Source organism: Clupea harengus, unplaced genomic scaffold, assembly GCF_900700415.2.
Source record: "Clupea harengus unplaced genomic scaffold, Ch_v2.0.2, whole genome shotgun sequence".
Taxonomy (NCBI): Eukaryota; Metazoa; Chordata; class Actinopteri; order Clupeiformes; family Clupeidae; genus Clupea; species Clupea harengus.
In genome coordinates this window covers 167-13031 of record NW_024880722.1, presented here as the reverse complement: position 1 = coordinate 13031, position 12865 = coordinate 167, and the positions used below count along the sequence as shown (strand labels likewise).

The 12865-nt window shown below is 41.8% G+C and overlaps 1 protein-coding gene and 1 pseudogene across 1 annotated transcript; both read right to left on the bottom strand.

The window, feature by feature from the left end:
• Nucleotides 1-6163: 6163 nt before the first annotated feature.
• Nucleotides 6164-7150, bottom strand: LOC122132571 (C3a anaphylatoxin chemotactic receptor-like). The gene has a single exon (XM_042707243.1). It carries the CDS (start codon nt 7148-7150, stop codon nt 6164-6166), a length of 987 nt encoding a protein of 328 aa, XP_042563177.1.
• A 3892-nt stretch (nt 7151-11042) lies between these two features.
• LOC122132570 lies at nt 11043-12026 on the bottom strand (annotated as a pseudogene).
• Between the last annotated feature and the right edge of the window lie 839 nt (nt 12027-12865).

The following is a 12865-nucleotide window of genomic DNA, read 5'->3' as shown; positions in this document are numbered from 1 at the left end:
CCTTAAGCAGGAACCAGATATAACAAGGTTGGCGTGTACAGTGTTACCTTGGATTGATTGTCTTGCTCAGTTTCTTTCCAAGGCAGATCTGAGGGCGCGTAATGATATTATAGTACTCCTGGCAGGCGGGGCCAGGATCGCGCGCTGACAGATCTCGCGGCCTTTCAGGCGTGAATAGATAAATGCTTCGATTTGTAGCCATGACTTGACGTCATGTACCATTGTGTTATATCTGGTTCCTGCTTAAGGAACCGAGGTTACGTAAGTAACCGAGACGTTTTTAATTATGATTTGTGTTCTGCAGACACAACCCGGGCTGGTGGAGGGCTGGAGTCACCACACGAGCTGCTGTCTTGTCTTGTCGTTCTTTTGTTTTGGTTTATACGAGTTGTTTTGCGGTCCGTGTTTTATTTCAGTACCTGGGCATAGTCGTGCACAGTACGCGTTTATTCCTGTGTTCTATTTATATCGTTTGCATGTGTATAGTTGTTTTAGTACTTCAGGTATCCTGTGAGAGGGGAATCTAACTTGCCTGTAGTTTCCCTGTATATGTGTGTTTGCCCTACAGCTGGGGTCGACTGGTGCTTTCATATTTTCTTTATCCCCTTTTGTTTGTATGAGCAGGCATTGTGCTATCCTGGAGGGGGGCTAGTCACCTGGTGGTGGAGTCCCGTCAGTGCATATTCACGTGTGATCATTGGTTGCTGTGTGGTTGCTGTGTCACTCTGGTCACTTTTCGTGTGCTGTGCCGTGCCGTGTTTGCCTTCACAAGGGTGGTGTGAGTCCTGAAGCACACTTCCCAGTTAGCCTGCCGCCCCTCTAAGGTAAGTCTCTGCCTGCTATAGTTTGTTTCCATTTAATTCCCTTCCCTAGCGTGTTTGTCAGCCCTGAACCTCAGGGTGCTGATTGTTTAAGCCCTTTTATTGATTATTAAATAAATGCCTTTTCTACTTTGACTAACCTCTCAGTCTGTCTAGGTCCATCCCTTCCTCTATAAGCATACACCTCATAATTACATATCTTTATAATGAATAACATCTTGTGGAATTCACGACTCTTGTGTGGTGTGTGTTTCGAACCTGTTCTCAAGGGCTGATGTGCCTATTAGGACATTTAGTTTAAATATTCTCTGGGTGCAATTCCCAGGGTGGCGTAGTTGGCTACCTAAACAGGGCTGTGGGGTTCCCCCTTATAGCTCCTGTTACAATCACGACATTGATGTTTCTGTCCAAAGCCTGTCAGGCCCAGAAATAGAACACCTAGCCTGGCACTAGGGGTTACTGTCTCATCTTAACTTCCATATATCTGTGTGACAATATTAATCCTTTCTCACTGTAAATTGCATGTGTATTCACACTGCTTTCACTTTACACTCACCATCTAAATGTCAGGGAAATTACCCTAAACAGTTAACTAACACAACCCAGCATGGAAGTGAACTGGACTTGTTTACGCCGCGTCAGGCGGAGAGCAGACACCTCGACCAGGGTCTCTCTGACGTACTATGCGGAAACAAGTCTCTTTATTGAAAATCCAATGTTTACACAGGATGGCAGACAGGATTCTGGGATACACTTTAGGATATCTGCACTTAACCCAAGAAGATGTTCACAGTTCATACAGGAAAAACACTCCCATCTTGTACCATCTCGTCCTTGGTTCCCAGAGATAAGAATGTTTACCTAAAACCCCCAAACCCAGACTCTGGGTCTTACAACAATAAATCAGTCTTAACCTAAACATTTCATGACACCTCTGAGTTCCAAATCTCCCGTTCTCACAGATTCACAATTCCTCTCACAGAACAAAGGAAACAGCTGAGACTTCTATTTAACAACCTAATATCAAACTACATCACATATCATGATAATAATTATATAGCATATTTCTTTCACACTAAACCCTATATTCCACCAGGACAGCTATCACTTTACCCCCGGTCGACATGTTGATATATATTCCAACAACGGAATTAACCTACTTCTACAGCCGCTGTCTATCCGACAGGACTACAGCAGAATTCATATCAAAACTACCAGTCGCTCTTGCCACAGCTCCTACCACTGGCAAAGTAAATGACGTACGCACACCCCCACCCCATATCGACCTACTAACGGATAGCGTCATACATGCGCTCCACTCAACCCTTGACGCTGTTGCGCCACTAAAAAAGAGAATAAGTAAACTGAAAAGACTGGCCCCATGGTACACTGATCAGACTCGTGCACTAGTCTTCTAAGCTATAAACGAGTACTTTCTGAGGCAAAATCGGCTTACTATTCTTCATTGATTGACAATAATAAAAACAACCCAAAGTTCCTATTTAACACCATTTCTAGGCTAACAAAAACCACAATACAATCGAACATTCTGTTCCCATAAGCTTTAGTGGTAATGATTTTCATGACCTTTTTCAATAACAAAATTCTAACAATAAGAGAACAAATTCATAGTCTCCTCCCCCTCTATGACCTTACACCTCTTCCAAAATGCCCTATGGGCTATGGCAACACCCCCTAAACCTGGTGCTCTCCTTGAATCCTTCGCACCCATTGACCTCCCTGAACCTAAACTCCCCTGATCCTCTCATCTAAATCATCGACGTGCCTACTAGATCCCCACAAAAACTTCTTAAACATGCACTACGTGATTAAGTGAGACATTACTTAATGTAATGAATAATTCACTAATTTCCGGATACGTCCCCAAATCATTTAAAATAGCAGTGACCAAACCATCTCTCAAAAAACCTAACCTTGATCCTGATAATCTAGGCTAACTATAGACCCATATCTAACCTCCCCTTCTTGTCAAAAATACTTTGGAAAAATAGTAGCTAAGCAACTTCCTTTCTACACCCAAAACAAAATCGAAGAAACCCTCCAATCTGGCTTTAGAGCCCACCACAGCACTGAAACGGGCCTTAGTTCAAAGTCCTGAATGACCTACTAATCGCATCCGATCATGGGTGCACCTCAATACTAGTTCTCCTAGACCTTAGTGCCGCCTTCGACACTATAGATCACCATATCCTATTACAGAGACTTGAACATCATGTTGGCATCAAAGGCTGTGCCTTATCCTGGTTTAGATCTTACCTCTCTGATCGCCATCAATTCGTTCATGTCCATGAGAAGTCATCCAATCACACTAGAGTAAGCTACGGTGTTTCCCCAAGGCTCTGTCCTCGGACCACTGCTCTTTTCCCCTTACATGCTACCCTTAGGTGCTGTCATAAGGAACCATGGCATTAACTTCCACTGCTATGCTGATGACACCCAACTCTACCTATCCATGAAACCTGATGAAATTGGACATTTACCCAAGATAGAAACTTGCCTTGCCAAGATGTAAAATCTTGGATGGCTAACAAACTTCCTGCTCCTCAACTCTGATAAAACTGAGGTTATGCTTGTAGGCCCCGATCAATTGAGAATGACACTATCTAGCCATCTATCCACACTCGATGGCATCCCAACATCCAAATACTAGCATCAAAAACCTTGGTGTAACTATCAACCAAGACCTCCTATTTGACTCACACATAAAACAGATCTCAAATACATAATTTTTTCATTTACGCAATATTGCCAAAATTAGAAAAGTCCTATCCCTCCAAGATGCAGAAAAACTAATCCACGCATTTATTACTTCCCGACTAGATTACTGCAATGCTCTCCTGTCCGAATGCAGCATCAACTCAATAAAGAGCCTCCAACTTATACAGAACGCTGCTGCCCGTACACTCACCAGAACTAAAAAATCCTCCTCTGGAACAATCTCCCTGCCTCCATCCGAGATGCAGACACCCTACCTATATTCAAATCAAGACTAAAGACATTCCTCTTTAGTGCATCCTATAGCCATAAGTAATTGCGTCAACAAACCCATCACCTGCTGGGCCAGCCAGTCAGCAAGCATAACTAGACATAACTGAACACATAAGAAAAAAAAATATATATATATATCACTGGGCTACAGACAGCGTATGTTGTACCCTGCAACCCTAACAAAGCTTACGACTAAAATCTCCATATGTACCAAACCAAACTAATTGCTAAATGGCAGCATAACTAAACATAACTAATGCTAAACCAAACTAAATGCCAAACCAAACTAAATGCTAAATGCCAGAATAGCTAAACACATCTAAAACACATGCAATACCCCCCTAATCAACATAACTGGGCTACAGACAGCGTATGTTGTACCGTGAAGGAGTGCGGAAGATCCCGGGTACAGCACACGGCGCGTATTGCGACTGTCACCAGCCAACTAAATACTAAATAAAATCCCCATACACCCAGCCAGGCAGCCTCTCTCTCTCTCTTCTCTCTCCCTCTCTTTCTTATCACATTGCTAATGCCTATAATAACCCACTCACTCTGTTCTTTTTCTTTCTCTCCTAATCTAGACTATCTTCGCCATGGGACGCTGCTGTAGTCTCTCTACCCGGTCTACCTGCAGAAACCCTCGACCAATTGCACCCACCGCCACCGCACTGCCGTACACTTACTCTACCTCATACCCTATGCTAGCATTTATATACAATATATATTATTGCCACCATCGACATGTTTCTCTGTTCCTACTCCCCTTACCCCTGTAATAGTAACCCTATCAGCACAGTGTATATCCACTAAACTGGTCTTGTCTGTATCATGTATTTACCACTGGATGTCTGTATATATATTATGTACATCTACCAAATGCAGGCTATGTACAACACCTGTTGTTTCCCTTCCCCTTCTGCCACACAACCCTCCCCCTTCCCCCCTTCCTATCTCCACCCGGCCGACCTCAAGCAGATGGGTTCCCCCTTATGTGCCGTGGTTCTGCTTAAGGTTCCTTCCTGACTAACAGGGAGTTTTTTCTTGCCCGTGTTGCCATTGTGCTTGCACTAAGGGGGTTTCAGGCTCTGGGCTCTGTAAAGCGCCTAGAGACAATTGTATTGTTATGGCGCTATATAAATAAAATTGAATTGAATTGAATTGAATTGAATTATCCAACTGTCAAAGGGTACCCATGTCGAGGATCTTTAGTGAAGGCACAAAAGGCAGCAGGGAGACAAGGCTCTGTAGTTGGTACATTTATTTATCCTCCACCCAGTGCATAATCCAAAGTGTGAAATTATAAACAAAAAGACTGATATAAATGAAAACAAAAAGATATTTACAAGCGGTATATGTATAAACAATAGTACAATGTTGTACACTATGTTCCTAAATTCAAGTTCAAGTTCGGGTAGCGGGTCCAGGTAAGGTCCTCAGTGAGGTGGGATTTAGAATTTGGGTATTAGGGAATTAGGGGTTATGGGTTGTTTGGGGTTGAGAGTATAATGTGAGATCATCCATGGACATCTTCTGTTGAAAGCTTAGAGCCTTTCAATAAACAAAACTGCAGATACACGTGTTTGGCCTTCTCCTCTTTTGATTGCGAGATATGGAATGAGTTGCACTTCTCTCAGCAAAAACCACATGAACAATTAGACCAAAATGAGTTGCAATCAATGCTATCGTGAGCATGTGTTGTGTGCAAATAAGATCATGCAGAGGGGTGGCTTGTAGCAGATTATGATCAGATATCTGATCAAAAATAGCATCTATATTTCCCCTGGAACAGGTGGTAGCCACAGAAACATCCTGTTTTTGAAACACTCTTTGAAACTCTTTAGTACAAACTTTGTCTTTTAGGTGAGAACAGAACACTGATTATCCTTTTCGTTCAGGATAATTTGACTGAGGTGCCCATTAGCCCCATTAAAAATAACCCAGTAGCTAATCACTTAGCAAACAGAACATCAGATTATAGAAGTCCATTGAAGTGGAAGTATGGAAGTGCTGAGACAAATGAAGTCATTCTCCATAAGATACATACTCATGGACACTGTATGTCAACTGTGCACACCCAGGTTTAATTGTTGTGACAATGAGTCTGCATAAACATTTTCACCAGAAGAGACAATACTTTATACCTCAGACTTTATGGATAAACAGCAACAAATACTATGAACACCAAACAGACGCAGCATATAAAAGCATTTTCAAAAGTAAAAAATTGAAACAATCAATCAAAAACAAAATTGGCTTTTGGGGATGATAAATGCAGCAAAGATGAAGCCATCCTACTTTAACCAGCAGTGGCTTTGCACCTGAGCATCTGCTCACTCTCCCGGGGATGGACTTCTCTCAAAGGTCATCAGGGAGGTCAGCGTTGCTTTTCTGTGCATGGAGCCGGAAGAAACGGACTGGCGTGACGCGACCGAGACCTGAGAGGTGAAGTAACCCAGCTGCTCCTCGGCAAAGGCATGCTCCAGCACCAGCAACACAGAGCGCTTCAGCTTCTTCTGAAACTCCTCACACATGAATATGTACAGAAAGGGGTTTATGCAGCTGTTGAGGAAGGCCAAGCTGACTGCCACCGGAATTCCTTTTTTTGCCATGTTGAACACATCACTGTTGAAGAGCTGTTTGTTTATGCTGTAAATGTACTGATCTGTCGTAATTAGGTCAATGATTTGGATGGGTAGCCAGCAGATGAAGAAGGCCAAGATGACTGCCAGGATGATGAGGAAAGGCCTCATCTTCTTCCTCCTCTGGGTTCGGTTTGCACGGACACCAATGGCCACGTAACAGCATGTGATTACGAGGAAAGGGATCAGAAACCCAATCACAATACGGAATATCACAAGGTTCTTGCTTGTGAGCGCATCTGAGGTCTTGCGACACCTGTTGTTGATAGCACCGCGTGTGATTACAAAGGGAATGCTGCACCCCAGGGAGAGGAGCCACACTAACACACAAATGAGCCTGGCTTTGTTTGGAGTACGCTTGTTGCGAGACCAAACCACCACCCATACAGTCAAGCAACGGTCAAAACTGATGGCTGTAAGTAGGAAGATGCTCACAAACATAGTGATCACTTGAACTAGACTGGTGAACTTGCACATGAAATCTCCGAAGGGCCATTCATAATTGAGAGAAAGACTGATGATGTTGAAAATAAGAAACAACGTGAAAAGAAAATCAGCCAGTGCCAGATTCAGGAACCAGATAGAGTTAACCGTGGTCTTCATCTTGAAGCCTGTCACGTAGATAACAAGGCCGTTGCCAGTAACACCCAATACAAATATGACACAATACAAGACCATGCAAAATGTCTGTATGGGGGTGAGAGATGTTTGAGTCGGTTTCAAGTTTGTTGTTCCATTGCTTGATGAGTTGTCTACAAAAAATGAAAAAGGACAAAAAATCTGTCACCCTAATAGCATCTGACATGCAAAGAACACAGATGATCATCACAGATGATGTCATTCTGAACATTCTAGAGTGGATGTCTCTGATGTTCTTACCCATAGTGTAGGTTTTGCCTCACAGTCATCCAATGTATCCAACACCATGCAAAGAGAGTACCGGAGGAATGTCTAAAAACAAACGTCAATGAAAGAAGAAAATGTGACCCACAACACTGAGAAAAACGTATATTGTAATCATATCACTGACCACATCATCTGATTATTCAGTTTCAAAGTTCAAACATTAAAGTATACAGATCAATGTTTTGATCAAATATTCCACACAGTAATGGTGTCTTTATGAAAAAAATTTTTTTTATCTATTTACCAGCACAGGGGTGGACTTAAATTATACATCTTCTGAATGCAAAACCATTAACAGACATTTCTTCCATGTAAGAAGTAGCTACATTTTTTAATTAGACTGAAGCGGTACCAGTTGCTCATTCTAAGAAAAGACAGTTTTTTGTTTGCATTTAAGAAACACCATCACATGCAATGATTAAAAGTGTAGCTTACCGTCTGAGTTGTTTTTCTTCTTTGCACACTCATGTGTCTCCAGAAGTATGAAATAGAAGAGAGAACTCACACTGGCATCAGATAACAGGAAAGCTGTTGGTGCAGCCCACAGCAGCCTGTCTGTTTAAGCAATACCATCAGATAATGGCTGTTCTGTGGCTGCATTTACGAAACATAAAAACACAGTAATCATATTGAAGTAATCATGAATGAAAAATCACAGCAGTTGTCAAGAAATCTTGAATGATTGCGTTTCTGGCAACATTAGAATACTGTTGATGTGATGGCTGTACGTTGGGTGTGAGTTACGTTCTGTGCTTTTGAGACCTGTCTAGTGAATAGGATGAAGGAAGGATGAATGTGACTTTATAACTGATATATTCCTGTAGTAATGTTGAGTATTTTGTGAAATGTACATGTATTAGCACATTATCCCTGCCCTTTAATGTGTCATGAGTGTTGCCTAAGCAGAAAAGGCTCAAGCCCTTAGCATTCATCTCACGCTTCCTCTTTTTAAATTTTGTTCAAAACTCTGGTGGTGCTGCCCAGCAGAGACAGGACGTTTGGGGTTGTATTTACCGGCAGCAGAGGTCATTTAAAACATAGACATACTGTATATAGGTCCTATATATGTCTATGATTTGAAAGATCTACCCTCCCCCTCCCCTACATGCTACCTTGCACTCATTGATGCACCTCAATATATATATATATATATATTGCTTTTTTACTCAGGGATATTTATTTATCTATTTATTAATTGTTATTTTTTTTTTTTTAGCTGTGGCAGTTAGTGTGCACAGCAACTTAAGTTTTTTAGCTGTCTGGTGCTGACTCGTCTGTCTCGTTGTTTTTGTGACAATGACAAAAAAGTACTTTGAACTTGAACTCCCCATGCTTGTATGCGACAAGGGATCCTTCACACAGAGCCTGATCTGGGGTTTCTTTCAATGTAACATTTCAGTTCAGACTCTGTTCTACAGCTGCATATATTAGTTAGAGCATGGATATCAGAGACATGATAATTCTGGTCTCTGTAAGAGTGCAAAGGAATCTCTCTTCAGAGGGGGCACACCCCAACTTTGGGTGAGAACCCCCTCCATTTGGTTGTTAATGTGTGATTCTCATCTCGAGAAAACCCACTATCTATTGGGTAATTATTAGGCCAGATTGAGCAATAAATGGGTATTTAAAGGGAAGATATTCAAAGATCCAGGAGTATTCTGTTTCCAGATCTCCCTCACAACCGTTTGAGTAGTCACTTCTAAGCAGCCAGGTATGTTCATGTTCTCTAAGTGTTTGGATGTTTCATGTGTTTCTTTAGACTTATAACTTTAGATTATTCACTTAATTTACATTTACATTTACATTTACATTTAGTCATTTGGCAGACGCTTTTGTCCAAAGCGACGTACAAGGGAGAGAATATTCAAGCTACGAGCAATACTTACAACTTAATACTTGTTGAATTTGTAAACTGTATTAGTAACTTGTACCTGACATAATAAATTGTTAAGTTCTGACCCACTATGGCCTCTGGTAGAAATTCTTAACTAGAAAAGTACTCTTAGGTAACGGTGTTACCACAAACGACTGGCTAGAGGTAGTTCAATACCCAAAGCGGCCACAAGTGTAAGACTTTGAGGTACCTAGCTAGCTCAACTGGACTAGACATGCTACAGCAGAACTGTTAATTATATTATATAGCGGTGAATTGCCGACCAGCCTCTGCACTGGATCGAATGGTTATATGGAATGGCGCCCGTCACTGAACCAAGTCGAACTAACATGCTATAAGGTCCCGTAACAGCACTGTAAATCCTCTGAGTTAGACTCCAGAATAGTTACAGCTTGTGTCCGTGGAATAATTTAAGATGTAAATCGGCCCTGGCAATATCCTGAGCGACACTATTCCAAGACGAAACCGGTTATTAAAAAGTAAGAGAGGAATTCAAACTACAGACGATAGGTGTAATAGGATAGGATAGTAGCAATCTATATAGTAGCAAGCTACATTAAAAGTTAGGAGCTAAAGTTGAGCTCCTAAATGAATGGGGTCAGACAATGAAAATGGAGTCAGATTAATTATGGTCGTACTAAGAAAGGTGTTTTAATAAATGTTACGTTTTCAGCAAAGCGAAGAGAGAGACGCATCCACCCAAACCTTCCAGACGCCTATTCCCTCATTGGTCTAGGAAAGTTCCGTCTTACAATGCCACGTTCAGAACCACTAAGAACTTAGATATTCCCAACTTCAAAAATGTAATGCAACCTCAGAAATCGGAATCAGAAATCTGAAGTCAGAAAATTTGAGAAAAATATAACTTTGACTGTGGGGGTCAGTGCCATGACTTCCACTGCAGTTGGATCTTTGTATATTATGAACAGCCTGCACAACAGTAAACATAATACTAACTACTTACTAACCGAGAGTGAGGTCATGCCAGGAAATATCAAACTGAGGCTTTAATGTATCGGCCGAGCGATAGCGAGGTTGATAAGCCAAAGCCGAATTTTGATATTTCCCGGCATGACCGAATGGTCGAGGTTGGTATGTTGTTTATTATATGGCATTTTTCGCACCTTTCATTTTGTAAATGATAATACATGGTAATTGTTAATAGAAAACATGTCGTTTTGTTCAGCTCTCAAGTCTTCTCAGGACACAATGTGTTTCAGGTGTTGCGTAGCAACCAATTACTTGCTAACTTCAAGTTATAATGATCAATAGAAAACGGACAACACGGCACAGCTAAAATGGCTTTAATTTACAGTAAGGTAACAAGACAAGTGATTCAAACTATAGTTTCTAGTCTTCATCATCACTTTCAATAACAAATCTTCGCTTCTTCTGAATTTCCGAATGGCTGTTGATGTTTTCATTTTCGTCTGGATAGTAAAACTTGGACTGATCGCTTTCGCTCATTTAGAAATTTTCGTCAAAGGGGAATACGGATCAACTGTGCACACCAAGGTTCAAGCGTTGTGACAATTAGTCTGCATAAACATTTTCAGCAGAAGAGACCATACTTTTTACCTCAGACTTTAAGGATAAAGAGCAACAAATACTATGAACACCATACAGACGCAGCATATAAAAAAGCATTTTTAAAAGTAAAAAATTAAAACAATCAATCAAAACACAAAATTGGCTTTTGGGGATGATTAACACAGCAAAGATGAAGCCTTCCTGCTTTAACCAGCAGTGGCTTTGCACCTGAGCATCTGCTCACTCTCCCACGGATGGACTTCTCTCAAAGGTCATCAGGAAGGTCAGCGTTGCTCTTCTGTGCATGGAGCCGGAAGAAACGGACTGGCGTGACGGGACCGAGACCTGAGAGGTGAAGTAACCCAGCTGCTCCTCGGCAAAGGCATGCTCCAGCACCAGCAACACAGAGCGTTTCAGATTCTTCTGAACTCCTCACACATGAATATGTACAGAAAGGGGTTTATGCAGCTGTTGAGGAAGGCCAAGCTGACTGCCACCGGAATTCCTTTTTTTGCCATGTTGAACACATCACTGTTGAAGAGCTGTTTGTTTATGCTGTAAATGTATAACTGATCTGTCGTAATTAGGTCAATGATTTGGATGGGTAGCCAGCAGATGAAGAAGGCCAAGATGACTGCCAGGATGGAGAGGAAAGGCCTCAACTTCTTTCTCCTCTGGGTTCGGTTTGCACGGACACCAATGGCCACGTAACAACATGTGATTACGAGGAAAGGGATCAGAAACCCAATCACAAAACGAATATCACAAGGTTCTTGCTTGTGAGCGCATCTGAGGTCTTGCGACACCTGTTGTTGATAGCACCGCGTGTGATTACAAAGGGAATGCTGCACCCCAGGGAGAGGAGCCACACTAACACACAAATGAGCCTGGCTTTGTTTGGAGTACGCTTGTTGCGACACCAAACCACCACCCATACAGTCAAGCAACGGTCAAAACTGATGGCTGTAAGTAGGAAGATGCTCACAAACATAGTGATCACTTGAACTAGACTGGTGAACTTGCACATGAAATCTCCGAAGGGCCATTCATAATTGACAGAAAGACTGATGATGTTGAAAATAAGAAACAACGTGAAAAGGAAATCAGCCAGTGCCAGATTCAGGAACCAGATAGAGTTAACCGTGGTCTTCATCTTGAAGTCACGTAGATAACAAGGCCGTTGCCAGTAACACCCAATACAAATATGACACAGTACAAGACCATGCAAAATGTCTGTATGGGGGTGAGAGATGTTTGAGTCGGTTTCAAGTTTGTTGTTCCATTGCTTGATGAGTTGTCTACAAAATGAAAAAGGACAAAAAATCTGTCACCCTAATAGCATCTGACATGCAAAGAACACAGATGATCATCACAGATGATGTCATTCTGAACATTCTAGAGTGGATGTCTCTGATGTTCTTACCCATTGTGTAGGTTTTGCCTCACAGTCATCCAATGTATCCAACACCATGCAAAGAGAGTACCGGAGGAATGTCTAAAAACAAACGTCAATGAAAGAAGAAAATGTGACCCACAACACTGAGAAAAAAACCTATATTGTAATTAGGGCTGTCAAAATGAACGAGTTCATCTATGAGATTACTGTGGCCGAGATTAATGCGATAAAATATTTTAACGCAGTTAACGCAACTTTGTTTACTTCCGGTGTGCGTTGACCCCTGTAATGAAACAGTTGCAGTCAGTAAGATAGGAGAGACCGAGATGGTAGTGGAAGATGGAGAGAGCTAAGGGATTGTTGGGCGGAAAGTTTCTGTTTAAGAGGCAAAATGACGGAACAATCGACAAAACTAAAGTTGTACGTAGCATTTGTCAAGCTGAATTTAGCTATCACAGAAGCAGCTCGTCTTTAAGTTATCATTATAATGCAAAGCACCCGACAGAAAGCAGTCCCAGGTTAGATGGTCGCCAACCCACACTCCACGACTTCTCTAGGAAAATAACCAGACCAGTCCGTGAAAAGTTTACCAACGCTGTAGCAGTTTGGGTTGCCGGTGACTGTCGGCCCATCAACATAGTTGAAGACGGTGGGCTGACTGAGGTGT

Bases quoted from the DNA above. Each gene is read 5' to 3' on its own strand.
- LOC122132571 (XM_042707243.1), bottom strand. From the start codon at position 7,150: ATGGTCTTGTATTGTGTCATATTTGTATTGGGTGTTACTGGCAACGGC.